The sequence below is a fragment of the Chionomys nivalis genome, chromosome X (assembly GCF_950005125.1).
Source record: "Chionomys nivalis chromosome X, mChiNiv1.1, whole genome shotgun sequence".
Taxonomy (NCBI): domain Eukaryota; kingdom Metazoa; phylum Chordata; class Mammalia; order Rodentia; family Cricetidae; genus Chionomys; species Chionomys nivalis.
In genome coordinates, this window is record NC_080112.1 from 894,571 (window position 1) to 916,560 (window position 21,990).

General features: G+C 40.6%; 2 protein-coding genes and 1 non-coding gene across 3 annotated transcripts in view; 1 reads left to right on the top strand and 2 right to left on the bottom strand.

Annotated features, from left to right (window-relative positions):
* The window catches only part of Mpp1 (MAGUK p55 scaffold protein 1), a 31,951-nt gene extending 23,239 nt beyond the window's left edge, over positions 1 to 8,712 (top strand). The window contains exons 7-12 of the mRNA XM_057759092.1: positions 1,201 to 1,307; positions 1,807 to 1,887; positions 2,455 to 2,535; positions 5,225 to 5,427; positions 5,682 to 5,756; positions 7,084 to 8,712. Of these exons, the coding sequence (XP_057615075.1) occupies positions 1,201 to 1,307; positions 1,807 to 1,887; positions 2,455 to 2,535; positions 5,225 to 5,427; positions 5,682 to 5,756; positions 7,084 to 7,260 (724 nt within the window). The 3' untranslated portion in view covers positions 7,261 to 8,712. The remainder of the gene's footprint in view (positions 1 to 1,200; positions 1,308 to 1,806; positions 1,888 to 2,454; positions 2,536 to 5,224; positions 5,428 to 5,681; positions 5,757 to 7,083) is intronic.
* An 18-nt stretch (positions 8,713 to 8,730) lies between these two features.
* Positions 8,731 to 21,212, bottom strand: Dkc1 (dyskerin pseudouridine synthase 1). The gene is made up of 15 exons (XM_057759091.1): positions 21,080 to 21,212; positions 20,331 to 20,398; positions 19,680 to 19,766; positions 17,914 to 18,005; positions 17,520 to 17,704; positions 16,656 to 16,720; positions 16,153 to 16,279; positions 15,760 to 15,890; positions 15,130 to 15,273; positions 13,148 to 13,268; positions 12,078 to 12,196; positions 11,298 to 11,401; positions 10,863 to 10,941; positions 9,928 to 10,056; positions 8,731 to 9,510 (listed from the first exon to the last, which is right to left on the bottom strand). Exons 1-15 carry the CDS (start codon positions 21,093 to 21,095, stop codon positions 9,445 to 9,447), a joined length of 1,533 nt encoding a protein of 510 aa, XP_057615074.1. The 5' UTR covers positions 21,096 to 21,212; the 3' UTR covers positions 8,731 to 9,444.
* LOC130868727 (small nucleolar RNA SNORA36 family) lies at positions 15,543 to 15,673 on the bottom strand. The gene has a single exon (XR_009056545.1). It is a non-coding gene; the product is annotated as a small nucleolar RNA SNORA36 family (small nucleolar RNA).
* Positions 21,213 to 21,990: the final 778 nt, after the last annotated feature.

Here is a 21,990-nt window from a genome sequence, read left to right on the forward strand (position 1 = left end):
TCAGATTGCTCACTTAGTGCAAGGCTGCTGCACATGACCATTAAAGTGGTAGAAAAATCCATATCCACTGCCTGTGGAAAATAACATTACAATCTCAAAGATTATTAGTTCAGACCTAATTATTTCTTTTTTTGAGATTATACTATAATTACATAATTTCTCCCTTTCCTTTCTTCCTTCAAAACCTCTCATATATCCCTCTTTATAGTTTTTGAAATTCATGGCCTCTTTTTTCACACACACACACACAGATTCCTAAATACATGAGTGCAACCTATCCAGTTATCTATCCAATACCAAAAGGGTCAGCTCTGCAAACATACTATAGACCTTTAGTTTTAAGCCAGAATTCTATTGATCCCATTTCCAGTGATGATAAATAGCACCAAAACACGGGATGTGTTTTGTAGAAATAAATTTTAATGTTAGAGCAACAGAGGAAATACAGTCCAGACCTTGAAAATATTAGTCAAAGCCTTGAGTATGCTGTCTGTGTCTTCTGGGCCATTTTCAGAGCTAACACCTGGTAATGAGTATTGGAAGATCAGGAAAGGCAGATAGCTTGAGAAAGACCCAGGAGAACACAAGGTGAAGCTGTGGCTCATGACTTATTAATGAGGCATGAATCAAGTTAGTAGGCTGTAACGGGTATTTTTTTTTAAGTGAGGATCAGGTATCATAGCTCAGGCCTGTAATTCAGAATGCTCAAGGCTGAGGCAGGTTCAATGCCACCTGGGCTACATAGACCCTGTCTCAAAACAAAAGATAATGCATAGAAACATCAGCATACATTACACAGTGATAGGTGGTATTCTTACTAAAGTTATTGCTTTAGCCATGTATATGGTTATATATGCATACCTGTGCTTCATTTATAGATTAGAGTTGTTGTATATTTCTTATGGTGAAGTGAGTGTCAGCCTGATTTTCCAGCTCTCAACTCAAAGGTGGAAGAATAGGCTGCAATAAGAGGGGGAGGGATTATTTTTTTTCCACTGCCAAGTACCTGGGTGACCACATAAAACTGCGGAGAAGAAAGGAAAAGAAGTGGGTGAGGCCATCTCTGCCTGAAAAACGTTGCAGAGTCAAAGAAGTAGGTCAGTCTCAAAACTTAACTACAGAAAAGAAAGGAGGTATTCTAATCTGTCACATACTTTTATACCAAGGATCTACTGAGCTTTGGTCATCTGTCTCTCACAGGAGAGTGGCAAGTGTGGCTCAATCTGCTCCAAATGAAGCTCCAAGCTGCAGTCCTTTTGGGAAGAAGAAGAAGTATAAAGACAAGTATCTGGCTAAGCACAGTTCAAGTAAGTTTTCTGTGTCTCCTTCCTCCAAGGTCCCAGTAGCATGAATGTTTCTCCACCTCTTTAACCAGAAGGAAAAAGGTGAGGATGCAGTATGTAACGGAATGTTTAGTATATAGAAAGTATTCCATTTCTTTTGGTTTTCCCTTACACATTTCATCTTCACAAACTCACTGCAGTCAGAAAGACAATGCCAATGCCTATTCTGGAAGGCTAGTAGTCTGTCCACTTTCTGCTTTGTTTTATTATCTATCATACTTCCTTATCACATAGAAATATCCAACATCCCTCCCAGCAAACACCCCTAATTTCATGCATGGTCTCTCTCCCTTTATTTTGTTTTCTTTTTTGGAGCCAAGGCCTCAGTGCTAGGATTGCAGTCCTGCACCACCACGCTCAACTATATCTCCTTGCTGGATCAGGTGTCAACTCCTTAACCCCAGCCAGTGCTTTACCACTCCACCTCTGAAAATTAATATGGTTTGATTTTCTTTGTCTCTAGTTTTTGACCAGTTGGATGTTGTTTCCTATGAGGAAGTTGTCCGACTCCCTGCGTTCAAGAGGAAGACCCTGGTGCTGATCGGTATCTTTTCACAGCTTTGCTAATTCAAGAGCACAATTCTGTCCTTATTTCCATTCCTGTATTATGTGTCCACCCTTCTTCAAGAAAGGCAGTGAGAAAAAAATGAAGTGTGGTCTTTTGGATACTTCAACTTCATGTATTATAAAAAGTTTCTGGATCTTACAAGTTATCTATTTGGATCCAATTCTCATTACAGATTTTTCTACTTAGCATCTAATTCTTTTAGATTAGGTTTGCTATATTTGTCCACCTATTTGGTTGGCTTACAAAATAAACAAAAAACTATACAGTAGCTGGTTCCTCTGTGGAAATAGCAATTATGTTCTACATCTTAACTTTTGGGCCTTAGAAAGACTTCTCCTCATGCAAACGGATACTAAGGAATTGAAGCTACAAGGTGGCCTCAAATCTTCTTGATGGCTCTAAGGACTGTTGTAACATCAAATTATTTTCATCTTGTAGCCACTTTGAGCACTGGGATATAGAAATCCATCTCCCATTCCCTGTATTGTTCCCACAAATGTTTTTGGATAAAAGTGATGGAAGGTTTTCTTTATCATCACACAGGAGCCAGTGGGGTAGGTCGCAGCCATATTAAGAATGCTCTGCTCAGCCAGAATCCAGAGAAGTTTGTATACCCTGTCCCATGTAAGTATTTCTCAGGTGCCTTACAAGGGAACATTATGCCTAAGAGACAGGCAGCAATATCATATTCCTGAATTTAGCATCAGTATTCTTCTGAAATTCTTATGGTCCTGTTTTTTTTAAATGTTTAATAATGAGCACTGAAATTTTAGGGAATCGGGAGATAAGTTCTTGGAAAATGTGAGGTCCTGATTACAGTCTTTGGAATCCACATTGAAAAGCCTGGCATGGTGGCATGTACTTTGAACCCATGGAAGTGGAGATAGAAGATCTGTAGCTTTCTTGATTGTGCTCAAAGCCAATGAGAAGACCCTATCTTAAAAAGAAAAGAGGTGTACAGCTCCTGAGAAATGTTACCCAACATCTCCTTTATATATGAACATATGCACCAACACACACACAAAAAAAAAACCCTAAAAATTTAGAAACATAAACATGTACTTATGAGCAGGCTGGGGAGAGGACTGCTAACCCTAACAACATGAATTAGATCCCTAGATCCCACATGGTAGGAGATAACTGGCTCCTACAGGTTGTCCTCTAACTTTCATATGCACATCATGGCATCTCTCTCTCTTTATGTCTCTCTCTCACACACACCAGTGTGTACTTATAATTGCTTGAAGTAACAAAACTTTTCTTCTCTTATTCCATATAACAGTAGCGGTAGTAAACAACATTTTTTAAAAATTATTGCTGGGCAGTGGTAGCACACCCTTTAATTCCAACTCTCAGGAAGCAGAGGCAGGCAGATGTCTGTGAATTCATTCAAGGCCAGCCTGGTCTACAGAGCAACTTGAAAGACAAGTTCCAAAGCTATACAGAGAAACCCTGACTGGAAAAAAAATTGTTGACAGAGGTTTCTGTCCCACCAGGTCCCACTCTGTTTAGTCCCAAGTAAATACACAGAGGCCTACATTAATTATAAACTGATTGACCTATTAGCTTGGGCTTCATATTAACTCTTAACTTATATTAGCCCATAATTCTTGTCTATGTTAGCCACGTGGCTTGGTACTTTTTTCAGCATGGCAGTCACATCTTGTTTGCTCTGTGTCTGGCTTCCTCTGTGTCTGGATGATGACTGTAGATTGAGCTTTCCTCTTTCCTGCCTGGTCACCCCACCTATACTTCCTACCTGACTACTGGCCAGTCAGCATTTATTTAAAACACAAGTGACAGGGTACAGACCATTGTCCCATGGCACAAAATTAACACTGTGAATGGGGGCTGGAGAGATGGCTCAGCGGTTAAGAGCCCTGCCTGCTCTTCCTAAGGTCCTGATTCAATTCCCAGCTACCACATGGTGACTCACAACCATCTGTAATGTGTTCTGGTGCCCTCTTGAGGAAGAGACATGGTCAGTCGTCCTTATCAACTTAGACCATGAAACCCAATATGGACAAGTTCAACAGACCTGCCATATACAGGCTGCCCCTCCATGCATGGTAGAATGTGCCTTAAATCTCAGCACTGGAGAGGCAGAGGCAGGTGTATCTCTAAGTTCAAGGCCACCCTGGTCTAGGACATGAGTTTCAGAACAGTCAGAGGTACACACCTCCCTCGAGAAACCAAAAAGAAAAAATACTAAGCAAGAACTTTTACGTGTATTACTTTATAAATGATTTCTCAGTGCCCTCTACTGTCTACCTAATTTATCTGTTCTTTCCTTCCATCATATGTGGTTCCAGGAGTTGAACTCAGGTTATAAGCTTTCTGTGGCAAGTGCTTTTATCTACTGAGAAATTGCCAGCCCTAACATTTTAACAAAATGTTTAAATCAAACCAATGTGTTCTTCTTTCCATGTCATAAAAAAGAAGCAGGGCTGGAGAGATAGCTCTGTGACTGAGTGCTTGCTGTTCTTGCTTCCCAGAACCCAACATTAGGCATTTTACAACCTCCTGTATCTGCAGATCTAAGGGACAGATTTAAGGTGTTCAGTTCATCCCACAGCACCAGTTCTGCTTGCCAAAAGTGGCCCACTAGGTACTCGCATTCCACGCGCCTGGCTCCACGCCAGCGAGCCTGGCTTCTTACCCATTTAAAATTTGAGAATAGGTTGAGATCATTTCGGCCCCAAGACCTCTAATCATTCGCTTTACCGGATAAAACTGTGTTCTGCGAGAGCGCCAGCTATCCTGAGGGAAACTTCAGAGGGAATCAGCTACTAGATGGTTCGATTAGTCTTTCGCCCCTATACCCAGGTCGGACGACCGATTTGCACATCAGGACTGCTACGGACCTCCACCAGTTTCCTCTGGCTTCGCCCTGCCCAGGCATAGTTCACCATATGCCTTATTCTGGCCTTCATGGGCATAACATACATGTGCACACACATATATAAACTATTTTTCTAAAGAAACCAGATATCCAGAAATTCTCTACCACAGCCTGTAGATTTATATTAAGTTTTAGCTTTCATTTCTAAGTTTCAGTATTCCTGGGTTTGTTGGCTTTATGTGGGAAGAATGATGTAAATATTCTGCATGGGGCTGTCTCTTGAATTTTAAATATATTCTGGGTGGAAGGATTTTCTGGTCTGTACTACGTCCTAACATCAGCCCTTCAGGAGTTCATGGGAAGAACATCTCTATTATATTATCTGCCCCAAACATGGGTAGGGTTTCCATACAGACACTTTGGGCCAAGCCATTAAGAGATGGCAAGGATCAAGAGAGTCCTTGTACACAGATACAACACGGCCACCAAGGAAGAATGAAGAAGATGGAAAGGAATATCACTTCATCTCAACAGAGGAAATGACAAGGAACATCTCTGCCAACGAGTTCTTGGAGTTTGGCAGCTATCAGGGCAACATGTTTGGCACTAAATTCGAAACAGTGCACCAGATTCATAAGCAGGACAAGATTGCCATCCTTGACATTGAGCCCCAGGTGGGTAGGCACACAAAGGCAAGAACAATGGGTTCACCCATATAATGGGGGGAGGGGTGATGAAAAGTAGAGCTCCTGGAAACTTGGAAGTTCAGGTTTGCTTCCTAAATTTTTAATGGAGCAAGCCTGATGCAAGAACAGTAGTAACTGGAAACAATGCTAAGTGGTATTGGGGATTGGTAATGCTTTATTAGAAGGAATACACTTTAACAGACAGCTGGGTTTGTTGTTTCTTTTTTTCCTTCATTTCCTAGACCCTGAAGATTGTTCGGACAGCTGAGCTTTCACCTTTCATTGTGTTCATCGAGCCTACTGATCAGGGCACTCAGGTGGGAAAGGGGTCATGCAAGGTGGGTGGAGGTTCACTCCTTCTAGATCATGGTTAGCTGTTTCCTCCAAGGTTAAGACAAAAGGGCATGCATACTTCATTCAAGAGATAGTAATTAAACAAGTCACGCTGTCATTGTCCTAGGTAATACAGATATTATAACTAAGATGGACAGTTGAGTAAATCTTGAATCTGATGAGACTCATGACAGAGCAGAGGGAGCTATGAAGGACAGGTGTGGCACCAGAACCACCATGGGGTACAGTATGGCTACAAAGGGAAAGGAGTCTGCAAGAGTGGCTGTTTGCTTTCCTCTATAGCATGTCATTCATTGAATTTTAAATTTTTTTGCCTACATTTTATAAGTGTGGCAGTTCACTGTTTTACTGTAAGAGATTATTTTCTTACTATTGAGAGTCACAATTCCACCATTTGAAGAGGGATAAAAGGAGGATCAAGAGTACAGCGCCTTAGTTAAGTTATATAGCAAGCTCAAGGCCAGTCTGGACTAAGAGTTTGAGGCCAGCCTGGGCTAGAGTTCAAAGTCAGAACATATATATTGAGACTGTCACACGAACAAAACAGCTGTTTGTGTTGCTTGTGTATGAATTTTCTGGCTGTCCTTAGTTCTTGTTTCCATTGGGTTAGTGGTTTCTTATCATTCATTCCTTTCTAATTCTGTACTTGGGTATTTCACTCTGATGTTAAAAGTATCCCCACCACCACTACCATGGCATGTATTTCTCTATACATTTTTACTAACGCTAAACATTGGAGCTAGAAGCCTATTGTCAATAATCCTTGTCCTTATCCTAGGATTACAACTCAGTAGTTGTTAAAATGGCTTTTCTGTGTACAAAGGGATGAGGCTTAAGTGGATGGTGCTAATGAAGCCTATGCTAGGTTGCTACTGGCCTTTCAGAGGGCTCTATTTATAATGTGGATTAATTTGGGATCCTTTAGTACAGTGGTTCTCAACCTGTGGACCACAACACCTTTGGCAAACACTGTATCAATGAAAATAATTTGATGTTTAGAGGTCACAACATAAAGAACTGTTTTAGTCAGGTGGTGGTGGTGCATGCCTTTAATCCCAGCTTGGGAGGCAGAGGCAGGTGGATCTTGGTTGGCCTGGTCTACAGAGCAAGTTCCAGGATAGCAAGGACTGTTACACAGAGAAACCGTGTCTTGAAAAACAGACAAATAAAAAAAAGGGAAAATAATAGTAGATAGGGAACCAGTTAATATAACCAGTACCTGATCAAAACCCTTCCCTTGGCTGCTATGAATTGGGGCTGCTGCTTCAGCTATGGCTCTCTTCTTTGCAGACTGAAGCCCTGCAGCAGCTGCAGAAGGACTCTGAGGCCATCCGTAGTCAATATTCTCACTACTTTGACCTCTCTTTGGTGAATAATGGTGTTGATGAAACTCTTAAGAAATTGCAAGAAGCCTTTGACCAGGCTTGCAGTTCTCCACAGTGGGTACCTGTCTCCTGGGTTTACTAAGCTTACAGAATTGGAGAACCTGTTCCAGCCTCTCCCCAGCATTTGGAATGCCACCCCTCGCTTAAATCAAACAGGGCTGCTTCATCTTCTAGCTATCTGCAACTATGCGAAGTATATCAGTAGGGCTTAAGTCTTCTCACTCAGGCTACTAAAGGGCTGAAGTTTAATTTCCTACTACCTAGATTTCAAAATTATCTCTGGAAATTGGCAGTGAGTACTATCCAATGCAACTGCTGCACAAAACAACCATCTTCATCCCTCTGATGCCTGAGCTTCTTTTACTCTGGATTAAGTATACTCTGAAACTTTCTAAAATGCCAAAAATCTAAAGCTACTCTAGAGAAACCCTCCAAAGCAATAAAAAAATCTCTGCTGTGTTAAGATGCTGGTGACCTTGTAACTACATTTCAATATCTGCACCACAATCCCCTAAAAAGCCAGGTTTTACCTTCTTAAACCTACCAGGCAAGATGCTTTTCTGGATTTAACATAGAGGTGAGGTTCTTTACAGCAATGTCCTTGAAAAACCTGCCACTGCTACTACAGGTCTCTAAAGGCTGGTAGTTACAGAGCATAAATTATCCTCTCTAGTAGAAGCCATTGTGAGCACTTTTAAGCTTCCTATTAAGTCATACTAGAATGAATGAAAATATATCTTACAGAAACAAGAGCTGAGGGCTAGGGGTGGGACAGGCATTTCATACCTGCTTAGGCCCAGGTGCCACAAATGTTTAAAACTTCTGCTGGTATTCTTGGCTTTGAACACGTTTAAGCAATTATTTGTAACACACACCCCTATAGTGATGAGGCAAGTAGGCCTGCTTTTCGTCAGGCCCAGCTAGCTTTACACACGAAATAACAACACACTGATGTAGGTGGGTCATCTGTCTATCTGTTGATTTCATTGGTTAATTAATAAACTGCTTGGCCTGATAGGTCAGTGGAGTAGACAGAATAGAATGCTGGGAAGAAGGGAAGCGAGGGCAGACGCCATGGATCCAGCCACCAGGTCAGACATGCTGAATCTTTCCCAGTAAGCCACCACCTTGTGGTGCTACACAGATTACTAAATATGGATTAAGCAAGATATGAGTTAGCCAAGAAGAGGCTAGATATAATGGGCCAGGCAGTGTTTAAATGAATACAATTTGTGTGTTGTTATTTCGGGTGTAAAGCTAGCCGGGCAGGACCAAAAGCAGGCCTGCCCACAGCTCATCACTATACCACCCCACCCTTTCTCCCTGCTTACCCTGCAGTCCACAAAAGAACTGGCAGTTTCCTACCAGCAAAACAGTTATACTCCCCAGCCTCACTGACACACTACACATCTACTTTGGAGAACAATGGGTTTGTATTAATCCCCCTTGAGAGCAGCTAACTGCATGTGATAGGCCCCAATGCCAATATAAGACATAAAATTGCCAAAGGAAAAGCAAATTTCAAATAGGACAGATTCCAATTTTTATTAAAAATATTTTCATTTTTGTTCTGCCAGCCTAAGATTATTATCAGTTAGTAAACCCAACAAATACTTTTAAAAAGCTACAAATCACATTCTTCTCCCAGCAATGAACAAACCCATTCTTCAAAAGAAAATGAACATTAAAACAGGAGGGTATGGGAATGCTTTGGCTCCCCCCCTACAAACACAGCACCGCACAGAATGCTAGCCCAAGCACCATGGACACCACAAGACCAGCAAGACACATACCAGAATAGAACAGCCCTCACAGGATACTCCAGATTAAGAATTCCCCAGTGAACATGGTTTAATTACATTTCTTCTTTTACTCACAGAAGGTCCTATGCTATTTTATTCAGCAGATTTAATTTTTACAAACATTAAAAAAAGCAAACTAGGAGAGGACTACCTATGGCACTGTTTAAAATGGCTACTAATAAACAGCTGCAGACAGTTACTAGGCAGTTTCATGTCTGAAGGTGTGTTCCCCCACTCAAGCAGAGGGGTCAGTGGCAAAAACCTGAGTTTCATCTTGCATATCCTTAAAACAGGACAGGACAAGATGGCCACACCCTAACCACTGAGATCACAAGTGGCAGCTAAAGTGTACCAGAACTCTGTATTCTGTTTGGGACCTCTGTTCTTCCCCCTCAACAAAATGTTTTCTCAATAAGGCTTTCATTTCTTCTCCCAGCTTGACATAATGCTTCAAGTTGCTTTTACTATTCAGACATATCTTCCACCACTTTTACTTTCTTCTTCTTTTTCTTTTTGCTGGTATCACTGTCCTAAAGAAAGAAAAAAAAATAAGTACCCATTGCCAAAACATTTATGACTCTTCCCAAAAGAAATCTTGTAAATTACTGACAAGTCTGTTCAGGATCTTTAAGGACATTTGGGATTAAACTAATTTTGCCTGTGAACTACTTCTCAGTAAAGTCCTAGAGGTCTACTTTCACAAGGGCGTTGAGCAATTAAGATACACTCTTCCCCACCAACCAGCAACATAATTCAAATCAAGATCCATTGCTCTAAAATGCTGGGTGCTCCTACTTGTCTGTCCACAGAGGGGCGGGGGTGTGTGGACAGATAGGGAAAATCCAAAATACAGGGCAGCCCAAAAGAGGAAATGGTGGAACCCCATTCCTGCACCACAATCCCTGTCAGACTCAGCCAGCACAAAGGTACCCAAGGTTTACACATACCCCATGTCCAGCTTCGCCCCCACTTTCTAGCACAGTTTTAGGCTTCTTATCCTTCTTATTCTTCTTTTCCTTCTTCATTAACTGGGGAACTACTGGAGAGTTCTCATCACTTTCACTCTCCCGCTTCCTCTGAGATAGAAAAATAATTCATCCAGTTAGAAATGTTGGAAGTTACCAAGAAAGAATCCAAGTAAACCCAGCAGTAGATTTTGTGTCTATAGACTTGAATAGTGCCTGACTTATTAAAGATTTGAAGACAGTATCTCACTAAATAATAGTACACAGAGTAAACCACGGGACATAATGGGTGTGCCAAAGCAGTTTGGGGTATAGAAGACCTTAAAAAGACTGCCTCAGTAAACTAACTCCTTGCTCTTAGGCACAAATCACCAGTTCAACCCTTATAGCTTATTACTAGTCACCCAGGTTTCTAACTGCAGATATACCATCTGGGATTATAATGACAGTGGCCCCCAACCTTGGGGAGCCAAGTTACCAACATATTCTTCACTCTTCCTTTAAAGAGTAAGCTAGTACTGACTGAAGATCTTTGCTGGTATTTGAAAATTCTGCCCCCTGCTGAGTTTACTAAGGGCCTCTGACTTCAGCACATTTATGCTACCTATCATTTAACCCAGGGTAAAGGCAAAATGTATCACACACATTCCATACAAGGTTATTGCCACAGCGGAGGTAGGAGCCTAGGTCTGATTCTTAAGCCCACACTCCCCCTACAGCAGACATAACACAACCTCAAGTATCAAACAATATTTGTGTGTGGACTACAGCATGAATAAAGCCTTCCTTGGTAGCTAAGACATTCTTTTTTATTAGTTTTCAAGACAGAGTTTCTCTATGTAGCTCTGGTACTTGCTCTGTAGACCTGACAAGCTAGCCTGGCTTAAAGCACATTTCAAACAGGTTATACCACTTACTTTTATGACTTTTACTGAATCAGCAGTTAACTGAGGGGTTTGTACTGCTTCAGCAACCAGTGCTTTCCTGTCAGAATCACTGAAAGACAAAGAGATAATATGAGGTTAAATTCATGGAAGAGCTTTCCATGGTGGTTCTATCATGTCACGTGCCCTGTTATTCAGTGATACTGGGCAACCCTAAAGGGATTCTCTCCATAGTCCATACCCTGACTAGTAGGTAGGACCAAGCCTGTATAATAGTAGTTACCTAGGCTTCATAGAGCAAAAGAAGGAAAAGAAAGCTGAGCTGCAGTGTTAGGACCTATGGCCTAGCATTTAGCAGCTGCCCCCAAATAAAAGTTTCCAACTCCCCTTGGCTATCTGGTCTCCTGTCTCACTTATTATCAAAGACCAAATGGTAAGTATCACCCCAGTCCCAGGCACTATCCTTACCTGTAGTCAATGTAGTCCTGTTTCCAGGTAGCAGGGGTGTTATCTGTGGGTTTGCCATGCTTGTCCAGAAGGCCCTGCTTGATCATCATCTTCTTCTGACTTGCCTAGAGCATTTCAAACATTAGATTATTATCAATACAAGAAGTAGCCAGTATGTTCACAATATCTAACTTTACAATGGCTTGAGTGAAAAGACCTTCCCCAGATCTATGTAGCTTTAATCCCAGCACTCGGGAGACAAAGGTAAGTGGATCTCTGAGTTCAAGGTCAGCATGGACTACAGAACGGGTTCCAGGACAGCTACACAGAGAAACCCTGTCCAGAAAAACCAAGAAAAACTTTCACTGTGGATACTCCAGAAACCAAGAGACCTCCTTCACATTTGACAGTCATAGTTCACCACCCAACAGTGATGATTTAAGTAATGCCCAACTGTTTCAATCAACTATACTGAGAATCTCTAAAGTCCAAGATAGGGCATGCCTCTGCTCACCATCAATTATCTAGAGCCCCGCCGGGCGGTGGTGGTGCACGCCTTTAATCCCAGCACTTGGGAGGCAGAGGCAGGCGGATCTCTGTGAGTTCGAGGCCAGCCTGGTCTAGTAGAGCTAGTTCCAGGACAGGAACCAAAAGCTACGGAGAAACCCTGTCTCAAAAATCCAGAAAAAAAAATTATCTAGAGCCCCAAATAATAAAAGGCTATGGCAATGGAGACACACAAAGAGCTGCATGAGTAGCACAAATATAACCCAGCAAGGGCTACCACCCAGTACCACTTACCTTTGGACCCAAACCCCACTTCCGAGGATAAGTGTCTCTCTCCATGATCACCCTCTTTATCTTGGCTACTATACCATGATCACAGGTAGAAATCACTGCTGTAGTCATCAATGCAATAGCTGTAGGCATTAGAAAGAGAAAAAAGAATGATTTGGTCATGAGTTCTACTGTTTTATGCCTTTTCAGAATTCGTAAGTCTGGAGCTCTATTACCTTAATTGATGCTTCTTTTGCTCAGGATGTATGTATAGAAAAAAGTCTCCACAACAACAAGAAACATTTGAAGTAATATTAAATTTACCAAATTAAAAACTACTCAACAAAAGCAACTGAAGAAACATGTAACAAGGCATATACCTGTGGACATGTACAGCAATGATGTATATACTGCCCTCAGGTTTTAAGAATCTGTTTTCTGCTAGGTATCAGAATGGACTTTACAGATACCCCTCCCCCCCATCTATTCATAGAACTAAGACAAGGGATCCTAGTGACATGTCTTATTTCTGGTACAAATTAGGATTATTAAATGAATAGCTTGGACTTTTTGAGAAGGCCACAGAGCACTGTTAAGTTTTAAGAGATATCAATCCATTAGTAGCTAAGCCTTTACAAATTAAAGTCACTGATTCAGGCAATGGTGTCATACAACCTTTAATACCAGCACTTGGAAGCAGAGGCAAGTGGATCTGTGAGTTTGAGGCCAGCCTGGTATACAGAGTAAGTTCCAGGACAGCCAAGACTATACAGAGAAACATTGTCTTGAAAAACCAAAAGTCACTGATATGAACTACAAGTAGTGAACTAAAATCTCTCTTTCAATCATCAGACAACCATGACTACTCTTACTCTTGGAGTTTCACAAAAGAGCCAAGAACATATAAATGTGCAACACTTCTCCTTAATCTGTACCTGACTAACCTGTCTATTCATAAATTACCTATACAAAGCCCAGGAAACACCATTAATTAGATAAAACTGAGGGACCATGACACAGGACTGGCCCACAATAAGCCTACCTTTGAAGGTACAGAGCCCCAACTCCAGAAATGAGAGGCACCCCCTCCTTACCTATGCAGATTGCTTCCCCCTTGGTGGTAATGACCACAATCTCCTGGTTGACCTCAATGCCATCCTCATATCGGAGAACACCAGGAAGCATGATCTTGGCCCCATAGCATATTGCATTCACCTATGGAGACAGTATCACATGTGGTCCAGATGTTATTTTCCAATATTCCTGTTCCACTTCCATACCAGAACAGAGGATGACTATAAAGGGGGAAGTAGTCTGAGAGTGGGAAATAGGAATAATAGCACTGATAGTCTATCAACTACAATGGCGTATGAAGGGACACAGAATAGTAACAAACACTATCATGTACTAGCACTGCTCTAAAATTTTCACATAGACTACAAAATACTAAAGGAAACTTTGAGCTCCGAACACACATACACATATCACAAAACATATATAATAAAAATAAGAATGCTTCTTCTATTCCTTCACTGGTCTATACAAGTAGGGTACTGAACTCTATTTTTATCAGATGGCGCATGAATGTTGTCATCTAGAGTAATAAACCAAAACCTGGTGGATGAAGAGATGGTTAAGAGCACTTGTTCTTACAGGGGACCTGGGTTTCCCAGCACCCATGCAGTGGCTCTCAACGATGTGACTCTAGTCCAAGGGGATCCTTGACCTTCATAGGCCCCAGGTATGCATGTGGTACAGACATACATGCACATAAAATACTCATACATATAAAACAAAATGAATCATATCTTAGGGGCAAGATAAATGACTTAGCAAGTAAAGGTACTACCCAAGTTTGACCATTGGAATTCATATGGTGGAGAGAACCAACCCCAAGTTGTCCTTGACCAACCTCCGTGCATATGCATGTACACACATACAAATAAAGCATAATTAAAAAAAAAACCTGCCTCAGAGTTTTCTATCAGAGTGCTCTTGAATCTGTCAGGAAAAAATAGTGCATTTGCTAGAGATGAAGCAATAACAAACACCAAAAGCAACTTGCTAACAAAATTACCAGACCTGTTAAATCACATCCACATTTTTATATGGAATTTATTAGCCAATAATTACAAATTAAGGCCACTTCTCCAGTTCTGTGACCCCCCCCCGCAATGCATGTGTAAACCTCTTATCATCTTGTCTTTACTTAACTAGATCTCTTGCTAACCAAATTCTAACTTCTCTTTTAAATTCACTCAGAAGCCAACAGTCTGATCCCAGCACAAGGGGTCACATTTACACAATTATGGTTAAGCTTTTTCAGTTCCTGTTAAGTGTCACACGTTAGTATTAACTCTTCAATTTTTTTCCCTTGATTATGAACTGTAAGTTTTCAGAAGACTTATACATATTTTAAGATTTAAATATACAGAAATCTTTCAAAAAAAATCTTATGACTAAATAACATTTATTTAAATTATTAGGACCGTTTCTGATTATAAGGTGATATAGAGAATACATAATTAAGAGCTGATCATCGGCTCAGTGAAGTTTGGATTATATTTTCTCAAATGATAATGTACTTCAACAGAAGCACCAATTCACTGAAATCCCTACAGGGTAAATACCATATCTCTAAAACTCTCTAGTCTTAATCTTTACCTATTGACACAATCTTTTACAGCAACTAAAATAAATCAAGATTATTTTAGGCACAGAGAGAGCAACAAATTAAAGGAAGGCATTTTTTTAGGTATCACTGATAGTTTAGTACTTGAACAAAATTGCTTGACAAAGACTCTTTCAATGATAAATTTACATTATTGAAATTCTACTTTAGAGTGATATATATACATATATATACACACACACACACACACCTGGGTTTAACCTAATTTAACAAACCTAGCCATGAATGTTCCTATTACTAGTGGCACAAAGAGAAATCTATAAAACTAAAGGGGGAGGAGTAACCACAATGAAAATAAAAATACATAAATATGACTTCATATATTAACATTTCATCTTTGGAGCAATATTCTCTACAAACATGAACTTTTAATCTATAACTTACTGCACTATCTTTCATAACCAGACGTTTATGAGATGTCAGCAGCTTTTCCAAAGGGTAAACAACACGCCGCAAGTAAGTCTCATCCTTATGGTTATCATACAGCCACTGAGCATCGAGTATATCATGCATTGTCACCATATGGTCCTGAAAAACAGTCAGATAATAAATTCTGTGTCTTCATACTGTATATAACAATCCATCAGACCCCCAAACTTTTTACACCTGAATGTAACTACACATTATCTTCTAGTTCAGGCTCATTATGAGACTTTGGAATCTCCTTTGGGGTATTTGTACATGTTACCATATTAGATCTAGGTAGGCACTCTATTTTTTGGTACTGTTAGGGATGGAACCCAGGTTGTGTGCAATTGTTTGCCAAGTGCTCTTAACACTCAATCTCTAATTGAGATTGGTATAGACTAGGAAGTGTATGAATAGAGTAATACTCACTATTCAGTCATTTCCCTTAGCCAATTTCAATGTGCCAAATTTAATTAATAAAACAGGGAAGCTGCCCTGACCTGAAATCAACACTTTGAAATCTTTCACTAAAAGATATAAAATAGACTTCTACCAAGGGCAGAGAGTCTAAGAATCAGTTCTAAAACTAATCCCATAATTGCATACCTTTTCACTCATGACTCCAGAACGCACCCTCCGAAGTTCCTGCATCTGACCACCAACCCCCAGTAACAAGCCAAGGTGTACACATAGTGTCCGAATGTAAGTGCCAGCTTCACAGCTCACCCAAAAGATTCCTAAAACAAACACAGAAACACAAATAGCACCAATTTTCTAGAGTAAATGCATGATTTTCCCCCTCCAACTGAACCATTATGATTAGAGAAAATCCTATCTAAAACAAACTAACAAAAAGATTAGAGTTAAGAGATACAGGGAATAGTGAGTGTATGAGTACACAACATACTCAAAGCTTCTACTCATAACAGAATTCTTGAGAATGCACCCTATCTACTTAGGTCTAAAACAATTAAGCCTGGTATAGGCCTGATGACCCACCTAATCTTCTTTCAGGATCATATTCTATCATTTTGCTCTCGTAGATCGTCCTCACTCGAAGCTGCCTCTTTACCGCAGCAATAAGTGGGGGTCGCTGAAACAGGGCACCTGTCAGAGTTTCTAGGGCCTAAGAACAAAGCAAAAAACAAAAAGAAATCCTATTCATTATAAGGGCTCATTTTTAAATAAGACAAAGGGGCATAGTTCAGGAATTTAAGGACATAATTCAAATACAAAAGTTTTCTTTCGACAATTTAAGAGCTAAATCTTTATTTCAGTTTCCTCTTTTTCAACTGAAGAATGGCTCATCACTGATCAGAACTTCTTCCTCAGTAAAGGCATGGTCAGAAGGCACCCCTATCACCAGCTGTTCTCCTCCCAGAGGCTCTTAAAAGGGCACAAGATCTACTAGCCAGGAAGACTTCCCCGAGTCTAGATATTTAGGAGTTTTCAGACACCAAAATCAACAAAGGTACCCTCCTCCCTAAGTTATATAGACTTACCCTAGAAAGCTGAGTACCCCCTTCAATAGCATTGTGCAGCCGGACAATTCCCACATACTCTTTGCCTGAAAAATGACAAGAGTAGTCAGGTGTGGCCACTGAGTTTTCTGTTTTATATTATGTTCTACCACTGCCATTTTACATAGCAGAAGCAGCAGGGAATCCAAGATCATGTTTCAATGAAATCTATACTGACAGATCTCATGTTGTACACAGGGAAGAGAAATGAAGATACTTTTTCTTGGATCAGTCATAGCACATGCTTACAAACTAAACCCAACAGTTTGGAGGCCAAGATGGGAAGACAGATTTTCAAGGCAGCATGAGCTACACAGCAAAACCTTGTCTCAAAAAAGGAAGGAAAAAAAGAACAATTATACCCACTCTTTAGAATGACTGGAAAACACCTTGCACTTTAAGAATAATTTTCTCCAGTAAAAGTGAAGGAAAGACAATTGGGAAAGAAATATAACTGGAGTTAAGCAGCAGCAAGCATGCTGGGCAGTAGAGGCACATGCCTTTAATCCCAGCACTTACTTGGGAGGAAGAGGCCAACCTAGTCTACAGAGAAACCCTGTCTCAAAGATCAAACAAAAAACAAAAACAACAAAAAGCAACACAGCAAGCATAGACTAGACATGCCCCAGCACTAGGAATGGACTAGTTAGTTCCATATACGCATGCCTAGCGTGTAGACTTTTAAAAAACAACCACCAGATTCTGTCAGAGAACAAAATTATATAGAAACCAAATTATTTTATTTTCTAAAGACGAAAGTTTCCAAGAGCCAAAATGTAGAAGTGAAACAAGTGTAGAACATTTTCCAATCACTAAAAGATAGCCCCTACTCCCTCTTCTACACACCTGCACTCTGTTGTGATTTCACCAAACGAGTGGCTCGTTCAATACACACAATTAAACAACCAGTCACTTTGGGATCTAGTGTGCCACTGTGACCTGTCTTCTCTACCCGAAGTATTCGACGGATCCAGGCTACCACCTCATGGGAAGAAGGGTTAGAAGGCTTGTCAAGATTAATAAAACCTGTCCTAGAATAGAAAAAAAAATGTTACCACCTGTTCTTGTGGTCTAAAAACAATATGAAGAGTTATAAAAAAAGCAAATAAATCACATATATAAACTATATATATTCAGGGCAAAGCTGTTTTAAGCAGCCACCACTTCCATGAATAACTAATGTGAAAGTATTCGTTTCAAAATAACTTAAGTTTGGACAGAGCCATTTCACCATGCTTACCTGATATAGTCCCCAATCTCCCTCTTCAAAGGATTTGAACCACAAGGAATCGGTGTATAGTGTGTTGTCCTTACATTTAGCTTATCAAAATTCTAGAAAGCAATAATATAAGTTTAATAACACATTGATAGAAGTAAAATAAGAGTCAGTAAGTACCACTACCAACCATGGCAGTCCTTCAAGCCCATAAATGTACAGTTTTGTTTCTATTATTAACACCATTATTGGTGTGATACACTATTAAGCCTTCTTATGTACTGGGGAAACTCTCAATACTATTGAGAAAAGAATAAATCTGAGAATTTAGTCAATGCTCTAAAAAAAAAAAAAATACTTGTGGAGGGTACTGTAAAACACAAAATAGCAGGGCTGGAAAGATGGCTCAGCTAGATGCACTGGTTGTTCCTCCAGGACCCAGGTTCAATTCCCAGCAACAACATGGCAGCTCACAATTGTCTGTACCTTCAGGTCCAGGGCATCTGACACCCTCACACAGAATATATACAGCCAAAACACTGATGTACATTAAATAAATCTTTAAACACAAAATAGCTTTGACTTTCTCAGATCAACCAAATTGAAGACAGCTGGCAATTTTCCTCAACATGGGCAGCTTGGTTCTGTTCCAGATACCTACCTACCTCTGATTTGTCTGTTCCTTTTCAGTCTCCTGACTAAGACTTAGCCACTAGTCAGGAAGAATTCACCAACTAAAAACCCCATCTTTCATCATCAGTTTAGTTCCATTATGCCTACTACAAAGAGCAATGCTTGTTTAATTGTTTCTCCCATCTCTGGGTGCTAGCTATTTTTCCAGGGCCAACATCCAAATTCAACTTGGTTGAATGATATAAACAAACCTCACTATTTTACCAACACATACATATGGTTTATTAAAATACTTGATGGTGTCAGTGAGATGGCTCAGTGGATAAGGATGCCTGTTGCCTGACAATCTAAGTTCAACCTCAGGAACTCACATGTTAGTTGAGAATGGACTTCTGCAAGTTGTCCTTTAACTTTAACATGCATGTCATGTGTGGTATGCACCACCTATTTCATCCACTCTAATAAATTAATAAAAATTTCTATTTAAAAACCCCCTTTGTTAAGAGATGTCAGAACTTCATAGCTAGTATCCACTTTGTAAAAATTATAAATTTTAGTTCAACCCATTATTCAATGTCACCATTAAGTACCTAAATAATAACCATAAAATCTATGACATACAATCAGGAACTGTTAAGCACGCTTCATAGGATACCCGCCATAACTCAAAGCACATCATCCTAAGAGAAAATATGAGCAACTAATAGATTCAGTGAGGTTAGTTAAATATCTAGTCCAAGGTTACATTCCATTTTGAATCTAAGGCTTCAAAATGCTCTTAGGCACTGAAACAGTCTACAAGAGATGATTTCAGAAGTGCAACTATTTAAAACTGACAGTAATGAGCATTTTGGTGACGTACTATGTTCCAGAACAGTGTTGGATGAATTACAAATCAAAAAAAAATGAGCCCTTCATCTCAGATACATTGAAAAACTGCCTTAATGCTGCATCATTTGGCAGTTTTCTAAATAAAACATGCTGGCACTAAGCACTGTTTTTTTGAGACAGTCTTTCTATGTAAACCAGGCTGGCCTGGCCCACTGGGATTAAAGGCATGCATATCACCATGCCCAGCCTAGCAATAAGGACGCCTTATTAGCTGTTTAATTAGAAATATGAAATTCAAGCATTCTTCTGATACACACAGCACATACCTTTAGTAACAAGGGCCACTGAGAAGTGTCCAATTGGGCTACTCTGGATTCTGGTTTGATAAGAAATTCTTCAGCATGTTGTATTTCCTTCAAGAGAGTAGAAACATTTATCTTCCCACCTGACTTAGGACAATTCTAATACTAGGACAGAAGTGCACGCCTTTTAAAGAAACAAGAGGGTTCGAGACCAGCCTGGTCTACAAGAGCTAGTTCCAGGACAGGAACCAAAGCTACAGAGAAACCCTGTCTCGAAAAACAAAATAAAGAAAGAAAGAAAGAAACAAACAAACAAGAGGGAAGGGGTGTTGATTTCTGAAACTGAGTGTCACTAGGAAGTTTGAAAGAGAATTGAAAAGGGGGCTCACTAAACCTTAGGGATAGCAAGTTGAGTCCAAATATTTCAACAATACTGTGGGTCTGCTGATGGAATAAGTAAGAAAAATTCAGGGAGAACATTTCACCATTTAGTAAGCCGTGCATGATAGAAAACCCCTCTAGGAGTTGTTATTTCAGGTTTTTGCTGGTTCTATATAAGGACCAATAAGTGCCAACATACTGATTAAGAATATTTTAAAGCATTTTCCCCCTTTAATGTGTTTAAATTATCTCTATCTCTCTCGCTCAAAGCAAAGTAAAACATTTCCTACTCACAGCTACATCATCTTCTTGTAATGGCTTCCGGTCTTTTTTCTTTTTATGCTTCTTTGGCAAAGTAATTACTACAAAAAAAATTTAAGATTTGGAGATTTCTTTAAAAACTAAAAGTTTAAACTTAAGTCCAAAATCAGGGCAAACAGAAGAAAATATTTTTAAGTCTAGCACTACTGAAGAAAACTTAACGTTTGTGATGCCAAACACTAGATGGCTTGGCTGGTAAATGACTCTAGCACGTGTTGGTTTCTCTTCGGGTTCTCCACGTGGCTGTAGCAAGGCCAAATACACTTAGGGAAGTGCTTGTTCACAGGCTGGAAAGTTCCACAAACAACCACTGCACCGTCCGTAAGGGCTTGTGATCTCTTAAAATTTTCTTGCAAGTCTGAATTACACTCGCTCCCCTGCCCCTTCCTCTGTATCTTTGCTACCTTCATTTTAGTAATATCCTGTCTAAGGGCAGCAGAAATGCTATCACATCTCCTTATCACGACAGAGTCGCCTCCACGGCTGAGATGCCTTTGGAAGGGAACCGGGTGTAATCTTTTCCCGGACCTAATGGAGTCTTAGTCACTAGAGGTTCTCGCACTCGTGCATTCACCTATAGAGCTAGGAACTAGCGGCGACGCGGTCAAACTGAGGGCGGGAACGCGTGGAACCTCGGATCATGATACAACCTCACTATCACTAGCTCACGGTTTATCAGAAGGCCGCGCAGGTCTCACGGCACGGCCACCCGTAATCCTTACCTTCTGCATCCGCCATCTTGCACCGCACCGCGTGCGTCCCGCCCAAGCAGCCACCAGCTAGGAACCGCAGACTCCTACCGTCTGAAACCGGTCAGGCCCCGCCGCTAGACCCGCCCACCGTAGCACCTCCCTAAATTGGTGGGACAACGAAAAGGAAGTGGCGAGGAGGCTGGGTAGTTGGGGGGGGGGGTCTCGAGGAACGCGCGGGCTGTCTGCTCAATCCCATTGGCTGACTCGGCCACTGAGTTGCGAGCACGCAGGCGCCTGGAAACTCCTCCCAACCCTTAACTCCACGCTTTGGAACCTCAGAGAGGAGTCAACTGCTGCAGTCTGGGGCGGGTGGGCGCGGCATCTACTGTGCCCTCCTTGCGGTTTCAATCTATTTTCTACTTCAGAACATGGATGGCCTACTTAGCACTCTATAAATATTATCTAGTTCTAACTCATACCGATATTTTCTGTTTGTTATCATGCCAGTCTCAATTGAAAAAGATGTTGAGGTACAGAGAGTGAAAGTGAAAGCCCTTTACTTCTTGAAATTCCTATCAAGTTTTGACTGTATTGGCCAATAGGAATTGAGTGCGAGCTTTTAAATTTTCTAGCAGCCTCATAAAAAGAATGAAAGTTATTCTCAATAGTTAATTTTATATAACTCTGCACATCTAAAATGTTATTTTAACATGGAAGCAATATGTAGCGGTATGTGATATTTTACTTTATTTCCTGCCTGAAGTTTTCCAGTGTATGTCTCACACTTAGACTGCACACCTCTGTTCTAACTCCACAGCCGTGACCTATGGCAAGTACAGAGCTCTAGTGACTTCAATAAGTAATAGCCAGGAAGTAACAGCTCCAGGATTAAGCCCGGACTTTTTTCTGGTAGATTGTTCTGGCTGTTAATCCGTGCTGCT

Coding starts and splice junctions, on each gene's coding strand:
- Dkc1 (XM_057759091.1), bottom strand. Junction 15,891..16,152: donor TGATCCTGAAAGAAGATTAG/GTGGGTCATCAG, acceptor TGTTTGTTTTAG/GAATCTTTTGGGTGAGCTGT. Junction 10,942..11,297: donor CAGGACTACATTGACTACAG/GTAAGGATAGTG, acceptor TTTGTCTTTCAG/TGATTCTGACAGGAAAGCAC.